Source organism: Dermacentor variabilis, chromosome 9 (assembly GCF_050947875.1).
Source record: "Dermacentor variabilis isolate Ectoservices chromosome 9, ASM5094787v1, whole genome shotgun sequence".
Taxonomy (NCBI): domain Eukaryota; kingdom Metazoa; phylum Arthropoda; class Arachnida; order Ixodida; family Ixodidae; genus Dermacentor; species Dermacentor variabilis.
The window spans coordinates 81443354-81464367 of record NC_134576.1 but is presented as its reverse complement, the minus strand read 5'-3'; the positions used below and the strand labels follow the sequence as shown (position 1 = coordinate 81464367).

Below are 21014 nucleotides of genomic sequence, written 5' to 3'. Positions count from 1 at the left end.
GGCTAGCAGATGGCAGAGCGAAGTCGAATTTGTCGACAACACGAAGCAAAGACAAGAGCTTGACGTCAAGCAAGAGTTTGACGTCAAGCAAGAGCAAAGGCAAGAGTTTGACGTCAAACTCTTGGCTTTGCTTCGTGTTGTCGACAATTTCGACTTCGCTCTGCCATCTGCTAGCCGCCTGGTTAGCTCAGATGGTAGAGCGGCTGCCTCGGAAAGGCGGTGGTCCCGGGTTTGAGTCCCGGACCAGGACGAATTTTTTTCTTCAACTATGAACCTTTTCTTTCGAGGAACCCGTATGGGCTTCCGTTGTAGCAATTGCTACGAACGCGTGGATGTCTGGTTTTCCCTTTATTCATTACTTCTCTCCACCTTGCGGGTTTCCGCAGAACTACTACGTCATAGACAACTTTGGATTGTTACCGTTACAGAACAAGACAGGAATTCCGGTTAGTGGGTTTTTAGAATTGGCATTTTATCTTAAATCTACGTTTGTCTCTAGGGAGGAAAGCCAGTACATAAAAAAGAGTGGAATTTGCATAGGTTCATGTCTTGCGCTCCTCCTCAGCGGTATTTGCCTCGCACATGAAGACCGCATTATTCAAACTTTTCTTGATACGACCCCGGTTGCAAATGTCTGCAGATATGTAGATAATTTTTCAGTTCTCATTGAATGCCCGGAGGAGGTGTTTGAGCAGGTTGCAGGAAAAATGTTAGATGCATTCAGCAAAAACCTGCACCCGATAAAGCTGACGCATGAACTACCCGAAAATAACTGTTTAAGGTTTTTGGACGTCAGGCTGTGCATTTCCAGTGGACATTTATGCTGGTCGTTCGAACCAAGGTGGGGGAAACCGCTTCCCTCCTTCCAGTCAGCAAATTCGAAATTAGCCAAAAGAGGAATCGTTAATGTGCGCCTTGTCACTTTCCTCAGAAGGTCATGTCGCATGTTGTGCAATAAAGTTTTGATGCTCAGGTTGACCTATTTTTAGTATCAGCTGCAGCGGAAAAGCTCTTTAAGCAAATCAAGCATTGGCGAAGCTGATCGAGCAGCACGCCCGCCAGTGGAAAAGAAAAAAGCTTGCACCACTTCCATATGTACATAATGTGTCCCACAAACTTAAGAGGGTAGGGCAACGCGCTAGTGTTGCGGTGGTTTTTCCCGCTCCAGAAAAACTAGCAAAGCTTTGCAAGTCGGCGTCACAAGCCAGGCAGGCCATTGTACTGTGAAACACGGCAAGGGTCTAGTGCCCTGCATCACTGGCGTGGTGTATGTGATTCCTCTCCCTTGTGGAAAAAAGTTCGTGCGAAAGACAGGAAGGTGCTCAAAAGATCGTCCCAGAGAGCACCATAACAATGTGTACAACACGGTATGCGGCCATCTGGGTATTCATTGCCACGACCACGGGTGTAAGCACCACTTTGAGAAAAGCGAAGTGCAGGCTAAACATAGTTCAGAGCTGACACGTGAAATCATTGAGGCAGATTTCATTAGGTAGTTTGATAGCTCGTGCGTCTGCTCTCCTTCGATTGCACTTTCATCTCGGGAAATGGCGTTTCTTGAGAAGGTTTGAATGACAAGCATTTCGTGTCCTCTGTAGGTACGTGGTTATCATTATCAGCATTGCAAATGATATTCCAGGTTTTTGCCGATCATTCACATAATGCGCATGGTAGCAGCCTATATATTTATTCCTTCATTGCTTCATGAATAAACTGTATGCGTTCTGTCAGAGCTGTGTGCGTGCCGCTCTCTCATCTCCTTGTCCTTTTTCTGCGCCGTCCTTTTTCCTTAGAACGACAGATAGCTGAGCTAGTTGGTAAGGATTCATTATGCAAAATAGAAGTGAGGCGTGCAGACAGGACACAAGAGTAGAGAAGTGGACAACACGAACGCCGGTATTCGTGTTGTCCATTTCTCTACTCTTGTGTCCTGTCTGCACGCCTCACTTCCATTTTGCATAATGAGTCCTTTTTCCAGTGCATTTACTGCCAGATTCCTTGCAATTAGAAGTATTTGAACTACAGACAAACACATTGAAGCGCAAGTAACAAGAAAATCTAATCACTTTATATGGATAGCTGGGCTCTGAACAGCTCCCAAGGTTTAAAAAATTTGCCCACAGATGCATGTCAACTTTCAGCACTAGGTATTGTTTTTTTTTTAACAGAAAACATTATCCAGACTAATATATGTGACCCGTTATCACGGCTTCCCATTAGCGCACGAAGTGCTGAGATATCTGCTTATTATCAGCTCACAAGGCTTCACGTCACAGTTCACTATAATGAGGTAAAAGCATTTGTGTAACACCTCCCCCCTCCCCCCCCCCCCTTCCACAACGTCTTGGCAACGAGACACAATTCCGACGCATTCAAATATAGTACAGTCTCCCGGCGTCTTGTGTGGAATCTTCCTGTCATCACATGCTTCCCTGTTTGCAAATATTTTAATTTTGCAACTATGCAAATATACTAACGTATATGAGTAAATAAATGTTTCCTCCCAATTTGTTCGCTGAGGATTGCACTCCGCTTTATTACGCTCTATTACAAATCATTACGCATCAGGATATTAAGGCGCACACCAACGCAATACTTTGCGGACACGAAGGACTTTCCCACCCCCGCACCCGGGGCTGAGCCGAGCGGAGGCGGTGCTGTTCAGACAAGTGCAAACTGGTTCTTTACCCACCCCAGTGTTAACGACTCATCTATACCCTAAATTATATGGGAGGGATGTGTGCCGCGTGTGCCAGCGGGAGAGGGCCACCCTGACTCACATCCTATGGGATTGCACCAAGTTCCCCAGTGAGGCTTCTGCAAGTACAACGATTCCGCCGCGACTCGCGGCTGCGGCGGAATGCTACGACCACGAAAGTCAAACCTGGGCCGTCCAGGAGGTCTCGGCGGCTCTTGAAAGACAAAGGCCGAGTGAAACCGACGGAACGTTGCCCCTCAGGGCGACCGACCACGGGAGTAACACGCGCTGGAGTTGAGTAGAGACCACCCGCTGAGAAGACGACAGGGCCCGCGTCGCGGCACCATTTAGTCATGGTGTCGTTCTGCAGAGGACTACATGAAGTTCTCTCTCTCTCTCTTGCGGGCACGGTCCTTGGCGCGTCAGGTGCAACATAATCCACTTGATTTTTCAAGACATCTGAACGTATTGATGGACCCCTTAACTAACTCACGTTTTCGTGCACCAAATAATACAAGTCATGTTTCACACGTCAGGACAACTGTCCTAGATGCTTATATATTTTATACAAAAACGGCAACGCCTCAGTCCTTTTAAACAAGTACATCTGATTTCCATACTGCCTTGCCACTCTTTGGTTACTCCGATTATCAGTATCGAGTGCCAGATCGGCGCCGTAGTACTTCTGACAATAGTGACCGTTCGCTGCCCTCAGCTGGATGAGTTATCCATGGAACTTGCTTTTTATATCCACACAGCGCGAAGTGTGTTTATCAGTTATCTGGGGTACTCACCTAGTCATCGCTTCACTGGTGCTCTGTCAAAATCTTTAGTTCCTGGTTCAGGGCAGGGGCTTCTTGAGAATAAATACTATAGGACATTCCTTTGTTGCTACCATTCGTGTTCCGGAACTAGAGCCGCTGCTTAACTTCGTGGGATGCGCTTATAATATCGCTTTAAAAAACTCTCAGTATTAGGTTTCCTGCAAGACTCCTTTAACATTGATGACAATTAATAGCTGCGCCCGTTAACGCTGAGCCGAATTGTATACACTATACAATGTTCCTATTCAAATATCGCGAACTCAGCTGGCATCCTCGGAAAGGTTAGACTCATTATTTAGAGGCAGTTGGTTTGAATCGCGATCCAAGTTCATGGCTCCTTTTGCCGAGGATGCACTGCTTGACCTATTGGATTCCGATAACGAACCAAGAACGCGTTGGTGTAAGGAAACGTTGTGATGCTATTTTTGCCCTTTAGTGCAGCTCGCTGCCACTTGTGTCGAGGGCGCATTAAACAAAAAAAGCAGAGACAATGCTGCTTTCTTTCTTTTATTTTGTATTTTTTTACTGTTACTATTCGGGTTACCTTTTCGTGGAGGATTGCTCTTTCAGCGTAGCTGCGCTCGGTGTGAGTTTGAAGCGGATCTTAGTTGGCGACACTTAAGCATTCGTCGTTTTTCTTTCGTTTGCTTCCTCTCTTTAGAGTCGGTGCCGAACGGCATCCAACATTCTCAGTCGAAGACGGCAGATACGGCAAAAAGGCTCGCCGACTTTGTTGAACCGCGTACATGATAAGCCGAAGCCAGAAGTCACGCGCAAAAGGTGAGCGGCTCATTAACATTCGCCTGACGACGTGTTTGCTGGCAACGCATTTAGAACGCATTCCTCACCTTTGTTTCTCGTTTGCTCTTTTACTACGCGTTTTAGTCCCCGTGGATATTACTTTGTTGATTGAGAGTTCCGGGCATTCAGCGGCCTCAATTCCCAGGATCTGATCGCTTAATGAACGAATGAGAGCGACACGCTGTCCCAACCCGATGGCATTGTGACTATGGCGCGATGTGCTGCTGAGGTCGAGGTCGCGGGTTCGATCCCAGTCGCGGCGGTCGCATGGCGATGGGGGGCGAAATGCAAAAGGCCGTGCACTCGTAATTTAAGGCGCAAGTTGAAGACACCCAGCTGCTACAAATCAATTCCGAAGTCCACCACTGTACGGCGCACCTCATATCATGTCGTGACTTGGGCCCGCAAAACCCGCGAATGTATTTACCGTAATTTAGCGATGCACGTTGGAACACGAGGCGAGCTTTGTTTTTTCCCTAGGCCCACATTGCTGTAAACACATGTAAACCACGTCAACGGCAAGGGAAGGACAAGTGCGCGACACATTTTTCAAGCCAGTGACGTGTTAGGGAGTGACGCGCGTGCTGACGCCACTGCAATAAGAAATTTAGAAGAGTTAAAGAAGCCGGGAAATGTCGTGTGCTCTTCAATTAAAATATATGTAGTCTGCAGAGATTTCTGCGAGGTGACGATGAATGTGAAAGTTTTATTCGTGACTTCGTTTTATATCGCTCACGGCACAAGTGCGCTCCCTGCCACGAAGACGTGCGTCCGAGCCACACAAATAAAAGCCGATTTGCGGTGTCTTGTAGGCTTGGATATGTGGTTAGAATACCAAGACAAGCATCGAACGACCACCGAGTTCTGCGAAAGAGCTAAAACTTCGGGTGTTTCTATATTATGAACCAAAACTTTTGCGATAGGCTTGCGAGGTGGCAAGTTTGTCAGTTCAGTTTCTCAAATGTCGCAACAAAAGAGCCTTTTTTCCACCTCAGATGGGCATGATTTGTCATGATGGGCTACGGCGCATAACACGCGTGACTATGGGCCCTATAACGTAAAACTATTCCAATATGTTTTTATTCCAATCTCCTGACGTCAAATTTGCGTAACCGCCGACGCAAGCACCGGACGGTCACCCGCAGGGTTGTCTGGACAGACCAATCAAACGCTCTTCTCGTTCATAGGAGGCCACTTTTGTTTGCTTGAAAAACGAATAACATTGCCTACACTGAGCGGCTTGTCTTATCTAATTGGCTGAAAAGAGGCGAGGAGCACGCTCAGGTGGAGAGGGATTCCATAGGGCCGAGCCACTGCACTGAAAGTTGATAAGCGGATGAAGAAGGTGGTGCCGGCGTCTGTGATTGGTCACCTTTCCCTTACTTAGGTCGCGGTGGCTGGTCGAAAATCGCGGCGGCATGCAACGGAAGCTTAAGAATGACTCTAAAACGGATTTTCAGCAAAGAAGAGTTGGCAGAATGAGGTTGTAAACATGCCGAAAGGGCTCGAAAACGTTGCAGGGCCACACAAGAAGTTTTATTATACGCAAATAAACCCATGCTCTCCGGCTTGTGCGAGTACCCAGCGCCCGAGCGATCGGCGGCAGCCGTCTTTTATTCCTTTCGGAACGGGGCAGCCAACGGTATTCAGAAGAAAATTCAGTTTTGTTCGGCATATTAATGTATCTTTAATGCGTACACGTCATTTTGACGCGGTTAGCTTTTGCGGTTTTGTGACGCCGCGTGACAGGCAGGTGAAGTGGGTGCAGCCCGAAAAGTTCTGACCAATAGCCGGGAGCTAATGGCGAAAAGGCGTCGAATCAGAAATAACTATTTTTCTTTCTTTCGGTCAAATCATACATAATCAGTGTGTACACGTCATATCAGATGGGGAGCTATCGCGGTTTTCGTGACGTCGCGTGACAGACAGGTGATGTGGGGGTGGTCCAAAAAAGTTTTTGAACAATCTCGGAGGGATGATTAAAGAATTCGTATAGAAAAGTTTGGAATAGTTTTATGTTATAGCACCCTATATTTGTAAAAGTCAACACTTTTGCGATTTCTTGTTATTTTTCGTCAAATGAAGGCCCCCAGCAGCAGCGTAGTCAGCAACTATCGCGGTATCAGTTATACATGCCGCTTTAAAGCTCGGAAGCAGGAGTTCTGTATGCTTGATACTCGATGCGCAAATTGGCTTTACATTTCGCGGATGGTTCTTCATTGAACTCACGTGCTGTGTGAGAATTAAGGCGGCTAGTGCTTCCGCAGTTTGCTCACAATGTGCTGGAAACACTCATACGAACCAATAACATTTTCTCTAACATTCTACGCTTATATTAGATTGAACATTGCGACCAAAACAAAGCTCCTTCTTTTTCCTTGGAAACTTAGTGAGTGCTTGTGATGTGGCGAATGATATTAGCACCACGTAAAGCTCTAAACGTAGGAGTTGAAAAGGAAATTGTCATCAGGCCTATTGTTCGAAGAGTTGCTGCGGCGTTACAATGCGTGGAAGTGATTCATCATCATCATAAGCCCATTTTAGGCCCTTTGGAGGACGAGGGCCTCTCCCTACGGTCTCCAATTATCCGTGTGTTGCGTCAACCGATTCCAACTAGCGCACGCGAATTTCCAAATTTCATCGCCCCATCTAGCCTTCTGCCATCCACGACTGCGCTTCTCTTATCTTGGTGCACATTCTGTAAGCCTCATGGTCCAATGGTTATCTAACCTGCACTTTACTTGACCTGCCCAGCTCCATTTTTTTCTCTTATTGTCAATTAGAATACCCATTTGGCCTCTGATCGAAACCGCTGTTTTTCTGTCACTTAAGGTTATATATGCCTAGCATTCTTCGTTCCATCGCTCTTTGCGAGGTCCTTAACTTGTTCTCAAGCTTCTTTGCCAGTCTCCAAGTCGCTGCCCCATATGTCAGTACTGGTAAAATGCACTGAATGTACACCTTCCTTTTCAATGATAATGGTAGGCGTCCAGTCAGGAGCTGACAATGTCTGCCATATACGATCCAACCCATTTTTATCCTCCTATGAATTTCTTTCTCATGAACAGGGTTCTCTGTGATTAATAGACATAGCATAGCAATTAATAATCATGGCATAGGCAGCGCCAATCGCTGCCTCTGCCCGAACAAATGATTGAGGCAGTGATTGGTGCTGCGATAACACTATTTCCTGTAATAAGCAAGCTTGTAACGTCCTGTTCGGCTTTCAGCATGGCTGGGACCACGACAACTGCTGACTGCAGCCCTGCTGTTGACGACGTTCTGCATCTTTCGGCGCGGGCAATACAGCGCTCCGTTTTCTTCTTGGAATGTCACTATCCGCGCCCTTCATCGGAACAGTGCAGTTGACGGACACTACTTTCGCCGTCATTCAGAACGAGTAAAATCGAGAAACGTGACGGCGACTGCGGACACTCTCTCTAGGTCACCCCTACCTTCAACGCAACCCCAGCGTGTGACCGAGGTTGTCTCCGAATTTTCATCGGTTAGGAGAACAAGAACACCGTCGACAATCACCGAGACAGGCACGACGGCTGCCATCACAATCAGCCCTAACTCGACGGTAGCCTACTTAACGAAGCATCCGGCCAAAGGTGCCGAAGCAGGTAACGTGACTTCAAAGTCTGCGACGCCATTGAGCAACACAAACTCGCCTTACGGGAACTTGTCGGCAGCCTCGAAAGCAGTGTTGCTGAAACTGTTCGCGGACGCCTATCCTCAAGAGGAACCCAAGAAAGTCCGGAGGATACTGGAAGTCGCCTACTTCCGGTCGGGGTCGTCCTTCCTGGGCCAGCTGCTCTCGGCGAACCCACAGACCTTTTACCACTTCGAGCCTCTGCGGACGCTGTCCGCAGGGTCCCGGCTGTCTGGTAAAGCGGCCCTTAGGGGCCTCGATTACATCGCGGATTTCTTCAGCTGCACTTTCGCCAACCACGCGGACCACCTGCGACTGGCCGTGAAGTTTCCTCACCCGTTCAGGCAGAACAGTTATCTGTGGAAGGCCTGCGCCGGGGTCAAACGGATCTGCCTCGATCCCGAATTTCTCTACGCTGTGTGCAAGACAGCGCCGACGCAGGTAAGCCGATGAGGTTGTATACTTTACATTGTTTAGGTTTTCAGTTGCACGGTGCGTGCCACATTTTGTTTTCAGAAAGAACGCAGGAGACTGCATGACCGCCTTTTGTCTGTATTTTTATGCGCTGTTCGTATGATCACTGTGTACAGAGTCATTGACACTTAACAACGACAGTAGGTTGGTAGATGATCAACGAGGCTTGTGTAGAATCTGTCTCTCAATAGACACAGGAGAAGAAAATAAGGTGCCGCTATCAGAATGTGTGGATGTCCGCGTGTTTTACGCTGGTATCGTTTTTGCTACTTATGTAGCCTTTTCACGGCAATCCCGTGGGTGCCGCCATGTTTGATCACCTGGCGACGTGTGCACTGTTCGCCTCAGTTACGTCTCTTGACTCCGTGTTTACAATGAATAAGCATGACGCCGGTGCGGCTCAGCAAACGTCTGTTTCGGCGGATACCATATAGATTATGGCTGAGTGGATGAAAAGAAGCTTTGGCCGCAGCTTCAGAGGACACGCAAGCGCTCTCGGAGCTCATTACATCCTCTCAAAAGGCGCGAGCAGCCTATACGGTGCTTGCACTAATATCGACGCTAGAACTCGAACGTGCCCAAACTTTCCGCTTATGAATTCAATCAAGATCAGTGTGGTTTCCTCTGCGTTCTGTATTTAACAAACGTTTTTAGGCAGCAGCTTGTGGTGTTGCTGACTCATTCAAGCTGTGTGGTGCGGTCGCGGTCGTTTATTTTCTGCCTAACCGCACACGTGTGTGCTCAGCTGCGACAAATTAAATTTTGCTCCGCTCAACACTTGGAACCCAGATGGTCTGTGCATTGCAGTAGCTTGTAGCAAGTACGTATTATCGCTAGTCACTCGCCCGCTCGGTGGACCGTCACGAGACGTTCAGCCTCGTATATTCAGGTGTTGTCGGTAGCCACCGTCTCCCATGCTTCGGCGCATTGATTCAAGTGTGCGCCCATTCATTACTTTAGATACGTTGGCGATAGAGTGGGCATAACTTTACGTGTCATTTGAGGTGGATGTGTGTAGGTAACGTGCGAGAGACTTACTACGCCAGGAAGCGGCGCTACTCCCTTTGTCACCGTGCAACGAGCGGTACTCACTCTTGCCGACGTTACGGGGTTGAAGCCCTTTCCTTCGAGTTTAGAGATGCAACGCTGGCGGTGAAATAATTTTTTTTCCTCGACGATAGGCGTGCATCGCGAAGGGCGGCCGGCAGCACAGGCAGTCCCTACGTAGCAGCGCTTAGTGGTAATCGTTCCTCCCCACATCGGTAGCCTGGTGGCAAGGCGTTGCTCTGCTGAGCTCGTGGTCTTGGGTTCGACTCCCACCACGGCAGCCGCATTCCGATGGGCGCTGAATGCAAAAACAGCCTTGTGCCGTGTGTTAGATGCGCGTTAAATAACCCGTACTGGTTAAAGTTAATCTGGAACCGACCACGACGGCCTGCTTCGTAATCAGTTCGTGGTTTTGGCAAGTGAAGCCCCAAAATTTATAAAAAAATATTTTGGGTAACCGTCTCCAAACTAGTTTCGAGAAGAATTCAAAGCAATGTGCATTGCATTGCATAAATAGTCGCGCGAGGATACACATCCGAGGCCCCCGAGAAGAGCAAGAAAATTAAAAAAAGAAAGCTGGAAATAACTATGGGAAATTTTACCGTGATAGCAGCTCGAATTCCAGAGGAATGAAACAGACGTACAACTCACCCGTGCGCCACCTCTGTTTCGCGTGCGGAAAGCTTCAAAGTCGTGCGTTCTACGTCTGTTGGTTCAAGCAGCTTTTTTTATTATGAAATTCTGCCGTTTCACGTGCCGAAACCACGATCACATTATGAGGCGTGCATGACGCAGTGGGGGACTCCGGATTATAGGGCCAGATGTAGCCAAGCAGCACCAAGGTTATGCTGGGTGACTATTTCTCGCCGCGCTGTTTCAAAAGGGATGCCAATACATCAGTTATCATCATCACCAGCTGTCCTTCCAGAGCGCTCCACCATAGCATCCGAGCCTTGAGACGCACAAACCCGCCGTGGATGCTGAGTGGCTATGGTGTTGGGCTGCTGAGCACGACGTCGCGAGATCGAATCCCGGCCACGGCGGCCGCATTTCGATGGGGGCGAAATGCGAAAACACCCGTGTACTTAGATTTAGGTGCACGTTAAAGAACCCCAGGTGGTCGAAATTTCCGGAGTCCTCCACTACGGCGTGCCTCATAATCAGAAAGTGGTTTTGGCACGTAAAACCCCGTAATTTTTTAAGACGCACAAGAGCTCACGCAGTAGCACGTGCGTCTCAAAGTTTGCGTTCATCGGTGAACGTTCCTCGCAACTCGGTTGCGCGAGACACCGTGCCCATTGCATCGGCGCGTTTGTGTCGGCGGCGAAACAACAAAAAAAAAAAGAATACTTTTTTTTGTTTTAGTTTTCCCTTCGCTGACTAGATCGTGCTGTAGATTATCGTTCTCTTGTCACTTGGTTACCATACGATTCTAGCCGGCGTTCGGCAAATACGAGCTGAAGATTTATTCCGATTATATGAATAATAAGTCAAAAAGACTATTAAATTTACTATGACGACGCATCGGAGAAATGGCCAATGTCTACGCGTCCCTTATTGCGTTTTTGCCAACCTCGCGCCGACGCGTCGCGCGCTACGCTCTGACGCTTCAAACCCATCGTTGGCATTTTTCAGATGAGGGCTTAGCAACACACATTCTCTGAACGTCGGTATTCTTCATGCATTTATTGAACATGTTCTGAGCAGCTGTTCACCATATGTCTGCCTGGCATACACGTCAAGCTTGACATAAATAAAGCACTATTGAAGTTCTTATTAGTTTGCCTTTTAATAAGGAGGGCAATATAAAGCATTGCTTCTGTCGCCGGTTCTGCACAATAAAAATACTTAGAATGAAATTTCTTTCTTGCTTTTGATTGAGGAGGTTCGTGTCTAGGAAAGGGAAGAATTTGACAACATTGGGTGGGAGTTGAATCCTCGACCTTTGGTGGTTATTCAAACCCCACGACTTTTGTTCTTAATAACGACAAAGTTAATGAAGGCACAATTAATTAAGATATAGTTAATTCAGGCACACGATCCTTCGACCTTTCCTCGGAATCGAACCCTCGAACTTCGGTGGGAATCGAACCCGGAACCTTTGGTGGGAGAAATCAAGTACTAGCACGTAACAACGCATGCGAATGAGAATGTCCAAGAATTTGATAAATGTCTCGTGGGCTCGCAGTATTTCGCCTTCGATTCGACAAGCCGAGCGAGCTAGGCCTACCGGCTTAGTCATCGGCGGCTGTCAACGCAGCCGACACTGCGGACGTGGCCTTTGCGAAAACACGTCTACGCTGCTCGCGCAGTCGCGTTCATGTTTGCACCCTTTGTTTAAAACGAGAGTGCAAACACGGTTGCTTTCGCTTCATTTGCGAAGTCATTCCGAGCGTCCATGGAGGGGCGCCGGTTCTGGGCGGAGCTACGCGCCACTCGCGCATTCGAACCATGTGTTCCGAATCGTCGTATGCGGCAAGTCGGACTCCAACGCGTCATGCGACGGATCGCAATCGAAATCGCAGCACGTGTTTAGCGCTTAAATTAGCCTGCGCTAAATTGACTGTCAACTTTGTTTTCCAGCTCCTTGCTATAGTCGGCTTGGTGACAATTGTTGTGCGTACCATTATATACCCCATTTCGGGCAGTTTGTGGTAGGCTGGTTAATAGGGTGGCAGGTATTTCCAGGCTCGCCATATTTCGGACATTTATAATGAAAAGAAATGCGACCGACAGTGGAATCGAGCCTCTGCTTTCGAGCCAACAGCCCAATGCTCTAAGAACAAGGCCACGATCTTTGTTTTTACAGCGAAGCTGTCTACGGACGAACACCCGCGGTTCGGGGCCACAGCAACGCAATACCACATTACGTGGGAATGCACGCTACATTGCATAGAGCATCACGATGCGAATACCACGAGGGAGCAATGGGAAGCTCTGCTGTCCAGCTCGGCCTCCCGTGTCCAGTTAATCTGTCTATCGATGGCTAGGGCATTTTGGTCGTCCGCGAACCCGCGAACTAGCTCGCTGGCGCGGGTTGACGTTCGTCATACGCTGGCGCGAATGACGAACGCGTGATCATGGCATAGCCACTGATCACGCTTTCGTCATCGCCGTTGCTTCCACAACTGGCTGCGCTGCCGCTCATTGCTTAAGAAGATATGAGACAATCATTGGCAAAAAGAAACTATCGTCGTCGTCGTCGTCGTCATCATCAACAACAATAACAACAACTATCATTATCATCAATGGCTCGAGCAACGTGTTCTTCTTTGGCAGCTGACTCGTTTGTGCCCCTCGGCGCAACCACACGAATGCGCTCGTGCCTATGCTCATGCGTTCGTCGTCGTCGTCTTCCACAGCTGGCTCCGTTGCCGCTCATTATTCCAGCGTAGAATGTCCTTTCTCTTCTGTCGTCGCAATGTGAAAGCCGCGTTAAAAAAATTTTTTTTTTAGTTTACGGTGGTATGAACTATCGCTTAAGGGGAAATGAGTCATTCGTTGTTTTACGTGACGGACGCATTCAATAAGAAAGGTAATACAAGAATGTGTGCGCGTACCTATCGTCGCGATGACCACCGATCAGGGGGATATTCTGTAAGAGTCCACCTAGCGGACTGTCCATTTCGGCCACTTCTGACTGGATGCAGCTGTACGAGCGAGCAAGAGGCGAGCGGCCCGAGCCAATCAGCACTAGCCGAAATGAGCAGTCCACTAAGTGTGCCACTTCAGAATACCTCCCCAGGACAACAAATGTGTTCGTACTTTTGTTGACAATTCTGTCACCTCTGTGTCCTGTGCTCAACGGCTTCGTTGGTTATCCGCCTTCACAGAGTGGAATGTCTCACTTATTTTTTACAGGAAAGCTGTTAGCCCCTTGGTGGTAGGCATTTTTCGTGTCCGTCCACGAACACATATTATCAGCAGCAGCAGTGGCTCATACCCCCTAAGCAAAAAAAAAAAAAAAAAAAAAAAAGAAAAAAAAGCGATTGCTTATGTGCCTCGTAAGGCAGAGACTACAAGTGTACAGAACAGCGTACGTTTCAAGAACAAGTTCATAAGATTCATCTATCATCATAAGCAATGGCTCACACACCCGTAAGCAAAAAAAACGTGCCAAGGCTCATGCCCCCATGAGCAAGCAAAAAATGCTATGGCTCATACCACCGTAGGGCAGAGGCTACCAGCGGTCAATAAAGTGAAGCGAGCAGCCCACATTCATCGCAATCATCCATGCAACACACAGAACAGGATAGTTTCAATAAAGAACAAGCTCAAGATAAGCATCCGAATCACCGATAAAGCACTGCATACTCCCCTCAGTTATTGTAATGTTGGTGTTGCTACAGCTTCGCTGGACATCCACTTTCGCAGGGCCGGGATGGCGAGTGAATTCTTTTTTTGTTTCCACGCCCGTTAGCAAAAATGTGGGTCGGTCCCAGCGGCAGTGCAGAGCAGGAGCAGTGACTCGTACCCCCGTAAGGCAGAGGCTTCAAGCACTCAGCAAAGAGATGAGTGCATATATTCTTTGGGATCACGCATACATTACACAGAACAGCCCACGTTTCAATAAAGAACAAGCACAAAAAAGCAGCCACACCACATAACTGATGTTAAGGCGCTCTTGATAACAATGCGAAGCACATAGCGCTCCCCGTATACGTTGCCGGTAAAGATTGCTGTTGCACAAGCTGCCGCAGTAACGGCAGCTTACGACGTGGAGAGTGACGTCTCTAGCTTTTGCTATATAATTAAAAAAACAGCCCAACAGTTGATTTCATTGTTGTTGTAGCACCGCTACGGGCGGCGGCGTGCTGTCAAAATTACCATTACTCCCATCACTACCGTTACTCTAAATTACGTTTACCAACATTACTCTAAAGCAGTAACGGATTGCACACCTTCTCAGTAGTTGTAGCATTGATTTTCAAGAGCTTCGCTGGACAAACACTTTCGCTGTGCCGGGATGGCGAGTCAGTTTTATTCCCTTCATTGCCACTGTTGAGAAAACAAAGCAGAATATAATTGCAAAATATGAGTAAGCCCATCATTTGCGACACAAAAGGAATAAGAACGTTTCACTTGAACCACAGGCATCAAGCACTGTGATTGAATCAGGCTGTTCCGGCAGCGTCCACTACGACACGATCGTACGCATTCTCCTCTCGTGTACCAAAGGTAGTTCTTTGAAAAGTGTGGCGCGAGTGTAACGTTCCAGTTCCTCCCGTTCTTTCCTACAGACAAGTCGCGCTTTGTGTCGCTGTGTAAGACTTCACCCATCTCCGGGATCGGCCCACATTCCACAGTACTTTTCTCGTAACAACTAACGTTACGTAGATTATCCAATGCTTTACCGCCCTCATGGTCAGCCCAGGTTGATCATTTTCTAGCGTTTCACCGCAGGAGTGCAAATGCCATCGGCGTTTTAACATACACTACATAACATAGGCCATGAGCAAAACGAGAACAAGGTCGTTTTGAACTTTCTGAACTTATATATTTTCACGGCGACATATGCTTAAGTTCCCTTGAAAAAGACAAATCCTTTTGTCGAAACATTAGTTCCTGTTTTTACCTTGTTCTCGTTTTGCTCATTGTCTTGAATTTCCATCTGCCGCCTTCCCCGCGTTTTCGCCACATCACATAGTAATAGGTACTTACAACTGGGCGCCATGACGTGCGTAACACATGCTTAATTTTTTTTTCTTTCATGTCTACACATCTCACAGGCTGAAATGTTGCTTCGTCTATTTTCACACTTGAGCGAACCATCGCGGATTGATTTGCGCTCTATCAATCGATGGTTGAACGCACAGATTAGTTGAGTAACTCAGTACAACACACGGACCGCAGGTGATGAAGGTGGTGCGCATCGACATGGACACCGTGCGGCGTTTTCTACTGGATGGGCCAACGCCAACTGCGGGAGAATTCAGTGTGGTGCACCTAGTCCGTGACCCCCGCGCCATCTGGCTGTCGCGTCAGAAACGTGGCTGGTGCCGTGGTAAGGCCGACTGTTCCAGCGCCCGCGTGCTGTGCGACGAGATCGAGCGCGACCTGGACGTCTTTGAGAATCTTCGCCGAGAGTTTCCCGGCCCGACAATACAGGTGAGGCTCAAAAGTAGTTGTGAACGCAGTGGCTGCGAAGCTCCCATACTGAAGGAAAAGAACCTGGTTGACAGCTTCGCTCAGGCTTGAAGCAGTTATCATCATCTTTATCAGCCTACTTTTATGTCTAGCGCAGGGCAAAGGCCTCTTCAAGCGATCTCCAATTACACCAGTCTTGCGGTAGCTGATTGTAACTTGCACCTGCAAATTTTATCATTTTATCTCCGCACCTCATTTTCTGCAGTCCACGGCTGTGCTTGTTTTCCTAGGCACCCATTCCGTAACTCTAATCGTCTACCGGTTATTTACCCTTCGCATCACATGACCTGCCCAGCTCCATTTTTTTCTCTTAATGTCAAACAGAATATCGGCTATGCCAGTTTGTTCTCAGCTCTACAGCGCTCTCTTCGTGTCTCGTAACGCTCCTCCTGTCACTTTTCGGTCCATCGCTCTTTGCGTGATCCTTAACTGGTTCTCGTACTTCTTTGTTAAGCTTCAAGTTTCTGCGTGATTTGTTAGCACCAGCAGAATTCAATGATTGTACACTTTTATTTTCAACGCAGAGGAAAGCTTCCAGTATGGATGTAGCAACGCTAGCCATATGCACTCCAACCCATTTTTATTCCTCTGTAAATTTCCTTGCCATGATCAGGGTGAGCTGTGAATATTTGACCTAGATAAACTTACTCCTGCACAGACGCTAGAGACTTACTGGTGATCGTAAATTCTTGCTTCCTTGGCAGGGTATTGAGCATTACCTTTGTGTCCTGCATATTGTTATACCACCCTACTTTTACACGTTCACGCTTGAGGACCTCAATAATTTGTTTCATTTCGTCCCCAGCGTCGCTGAACAGGGCAATGTCATTTGCGAACCTAAGGTTGTTGAGGTATTCTCCGTCGTTCCCCAGTCCTAAGGCTTCCTAGTCCAATAGCTTGAATACTTCTAGGCATGCAATGCCACGTGACGTGTCACGTGGCATCGGGGGATTGCCTCTCCTTGCCCGACTCCCTTATTAATAGGCAGCTTTCTGCTTTTCTTGTGGAGAATCAAGGTAGCTGTGGAATCTTTGTAGCTATTTCCCCAAGATATTCACGTGTGCATCCTGTATTCCCTTATTAGGCAATGCCTTCGTGAGTGCTGGTGTCTTTGTTGAATCAAATGCTTTTTCATATTCTATGAAAGCCGCATACATAGGTTGATTTCAGTCCGTAGACTTCTCAATTACGTGATTGCTGACATGGGCGCGATTCATTGTAGATTATCCCTTCCTGAAACCACCCTGCTCTCTTGGTTGATTGAATTCAAGTGTTTTCCTGATTGTTTTGAAAATTACCATCGAGAGTGTTTTTCGCAATATTGAAAGCAAGCTAAGTGACAGATTTCTTCAATACTTTAACGTCTTCTTTCTTTGCATTTTTCCAGCTCTCTGATGCACTTGAAAGTCATGAGGCATTGCGTATAAAGGGCTACAAGCTTTTCAAGCATCAGATCTCCTCCATCCTTGATTAAATTGACTGTTATTCTATCTTCTCCTGCCTCTTTTTCACTGGAAATGTCTTGCAAGGTTCTTTTAACTTAATCTCTACAGAAGCAGCCTCTGTATCCTGTTCATTGCGTCCAATGAAAGTTGCGTGGTGGCTCTAGGTACTGTACAGGTTAGTACAGAATTCTTCTGTTGTTTACTGTATCTTGGCAATGACTGATCACGTTACTGTGTTTATCTTTCACAACATACGTCTTGCTCAGTCCTATGCCAAGTTTTCTTCTCACAGACTTTATGGAGCAGCCATTTCTTAGTGCTTCCTGCATCTTTCCGACATTATAACTTCGAATATGACTGACTTTCTTGTTTATCTGCGTTCACAGTTCTGCGAATCCTATCTGATCTCTTGAGTTAGGCACTTTAATGCTTTGTTGTTGTTTTAGTAGGCTCTTTGTTATTTAGGAGAGTTTACCTACTGGGTGTCATGGTGCATTACCTTCCACTTCAGTTGCTGCTTCTGAAATCACTGTAGTTCCGAAGCTTCAAGCAGCAGTAATCACTATCTCGTGATGATGTTCTCTGCATATAGTTCTTTGTTTATTTTTGATCGATTGATTCAATAATTTATCGGGCACCTGCTTCGCCTTTACTTGTAATAAATCAGGAGGTATACATACCGTGTAACATCATGCAATTGACACTACTATAATCATTACACTGCAGCCTTTACGGAGGGAATCAAAAAGACAGATCAAACCATGACACCACTCTCCGCGATGTTACCTCATACCCACAGCACCTCTAAAACACGGGACCGCGTCTCCACCTCCCTTCACTTGACATTTCTCATTTTGGAGCCGAGAACACTGACCAAGACGGCGCCAGCCACCTAGAGCAACCGATTTCCTTACCAATCGATGCTATTTTCTTCAAAAACAAGGGGCGCTATAAAGTAAACCTATCGGAAACTTTTCTATTCTAATTCTGCAATGAGCTCCCACGATTGGCAAAAATGTTTTTTTTTATCGCCAGCCCACATCGTCTTTCTGTCGCGCGACGTCACGAAAACCACGAGAATTCCCAACCTGATAGATGTGTACACACCGATTATGCATTACACCGAACGAAAGACTGAAGCTTTTGCACAGCATATATCACTCTCATACTCGAATTCCGCGTGACGTGTACATAAACCAGCCTCACTACACATCAGCACGCAAAGATCATGAACAGAAGATAAGAGAATACAAATGTAATACATCGGCCTTTAGCAGCTCGTTTTTCCCAAGGACCATCAGTCAGTGGAACCGACTTCCTTCCTCAATTGTACGAATTTCTTGTCCTAACAAGTTCTTTTCTGCATTAAAAGCAATAGAATCTTTTGATCCCTAACGCTTGGTCAATATCCCGTGTACGTCTAGCAATCATCATGACCTATAAACAATCCCAGCTGCAAATGACATTTTCTTTTAGTGCCCTTTTTTTTTTTACCTTGTCGCACGGTATCTTAATCACTGCATTGTTTCTTTTTTTCCTACTTATTATTCAATTTTTTTTTTGCCTTTTCATTGTGAGTCTCTGTAATCATTGTGCTTTATGTACTCTCTTTTTTTTTTCTTTTTTTTCCCAATGTGACATGTGACATCTGCAACGTGCCTGTTTCCGATATGGCTGTGTGCAACTTAGCTGTGTGCTTTTCTTTCTTTTTTTGTCGGCCTATAATAATGTGTTGTTGACTTACACAAATTTATGCAAACCTGCAATTTTGATGCTTGTTTTTAATCTGTACCCCCCCCCCCCCCCCCCCCACTGTAATGTCTGAATGGGCGCTGTGGGTACTAAATAAATAAATAAATAAACAATTATTTCTCCTTTGACGCCTTTTCGCCCATTATTGCTCTGCTATTGGTCAAAAGTTTTCGCATCGCACCCACTTCGCCTGTCTGTCCCGTGACGTCAAACAACCGCGAAAACTACCCACGCAATATTTATTTGCTTATTTTGATTTATTTGAGTATCCTAAGGGCCCATTACGGCATTACATAGGGTGGGGCGAAAAAGTTCAAGCGTAAGTGGAATGTGTACAATGCAAATAATATATGAAGGAATTAGGAACAACAAAAAATGATCTAAACTTCGAGCAGAAACAAAGAAAACAAAAAAAAGAACGAAAGAAAAGAGAAACGGAGCTAAATAGAATATTTGGTAGCGTGAAAAACGCATAAGAACCTAAAATGCGATGTAGACAACCAGTACCCATCAGAACACGAGTTTAATCATACAATCGAATGAGGATTTAGGTAAACAACGTACACAGATACATATAAGATGACACGGAACGAATTTTATGCAATGCCGAGCATATTAAAATACTTTTATGTAAATATTCAAGCAAATGTGGGTTCGGACAGGTTGATACACTCTAAAAAGGTTAGCAGTGCTGCACGAAATGATGACTCCGTAAGCGAGACAATCATTGACGGTAGCGAGTTCCATTCGACAATAAATAAAACTAGAGGAAATTTTGATAAGCATTAGTCCTGGCAAATATGGGTTTTACTTTAAGAACATGGTTAAATTATGGGGTTTTACGTGCCAAAACCACTTTCTGATTATGAGGCACGCCGTAGTGGAGGACTGCGAAAATTTCGCCCACCTGGGGTTCTTTAACTTGCGCCTAAATCTAAGTACACGGGTGTGAATCGAATCCCGCCGCGGCCGGGATTCGATTCCGCGACCTCGTGCTCAGCAGCCCAACACCATAGCCACTGAGCAACCACGGCGGTTAAGGACATCGTCTGCGCGGGTCGAGATATGGGGAGCGGGAAGAATATGTGCTCGAGCGAATGCAATGTTGGTGTGGTAAAGGCTACGGAAGAAGGACAACCGTGATAATTTCCTGCGCATATCAAGTAACGGGAGATTGAGTAATTTCTTTAAGGCGCACACACTTTGATGTCGGGTGCATGAAGTTAAGATGAACTGCGCAGCTTTATTTTGAACTGATTCGAGTTGGTTCATGAGATTAGAGTGACGGGGGTGCCAAATTATGCACGCATATTCTAAAGAGGGCCGGACAAGGGAACTGTACGCGCGAAGTCGTATCTGTGTTCGCAAGGTGCAAGTGCCGCTTCAGGTAACCTAGTGTTTTGCCAACTTTTGTGGGGAAGTGTTCAAGGTGAGCATTCCAGCTTAAATTGGAGGTAAACAGGACACCCAAGTACTTGATTGAAGATACTGAGTCAACAGTAATACCGCGTATTGTATACTGGTCAGAGGTAGGTCGAGTCATCGAAGCAAATTTTACGTGTTCAGTTTTGGGTATGTTAATTTCCATCTGCCATATGTCACACCAGTCAGTTAGCTTTGTTAAATCAGGCTACAGCACAGAGATGTCGGCAGGGCAGCTTACTTGATTATTCAAGACGAAGTCATCTGCGAAGAGGCGTATTGGTGAAGTAATATTAGTTGTGATGTCGTTGATGTATATTAAATATAGCAGTGGATCAAGGACAGGCCCTTGAGGAACTCCCGAACTGACGTGAGTGCGGTTAAAAAAGCAGTTGTTTAGACTAATTACTTCAAATATCTTCATTAGGAACTCCTCAATCCATCGCGTCGTGTTATATTCAAGCTGTAGGTTTCTAAGTTTCAGTTTTAGTCGATTATGAGGTGCCTGGTCAAAAGCTTTAGAAAAATCAATAAAAGTGGCGTCTATACTAATCAATTTGTGCAAAGAAATGTGAATACCTGTTACAAGTTCATATAGTTGCGCTTGACATGAGCGATTTTGGCGAAAGCCATGTTGGTTTTTCAGGAGCAGGTTAGTGACAGGCTATAATGTGAGAGTATAGGATGTGTTCCAGTAATTTACAACAAATAGATGTTAGTCATACAGATCTGTAATTATTAGGGTCTGC

The 21014-nt window shown here is 46.5% G+C and overlaps 1 protein-coding gene across 1 annotated transcript in view; it reads left to right on the top strand.

The window, feature by feature from the left end:
* The first annotated feature begins 4164 nt into the window (after positions 1-4164).
* LOC142557011 (carbohydrate sulfotransferase 5-like) overlaps positions 4165-21014 on the top strand; it is a 28446-nt gene continuing 11596 nt past the window's right edge. The window contains exons 1-3 of the mRNA XM_075668545.1: positions 4165-4302; positions 7554-8419; positions 15353-15607. Of these exons, the coding sequence (XP_075524660.1) occupies positions 4269-4302; positions 7554-8419; positions 15353-15607 (1155 nt within the window). The 5' untranslated portion in view covers positions 4165-4268. The remainder of the gene's footprint in view (positions 4303-7553; positions 8420-15352; positions 15608-21014) is intronic.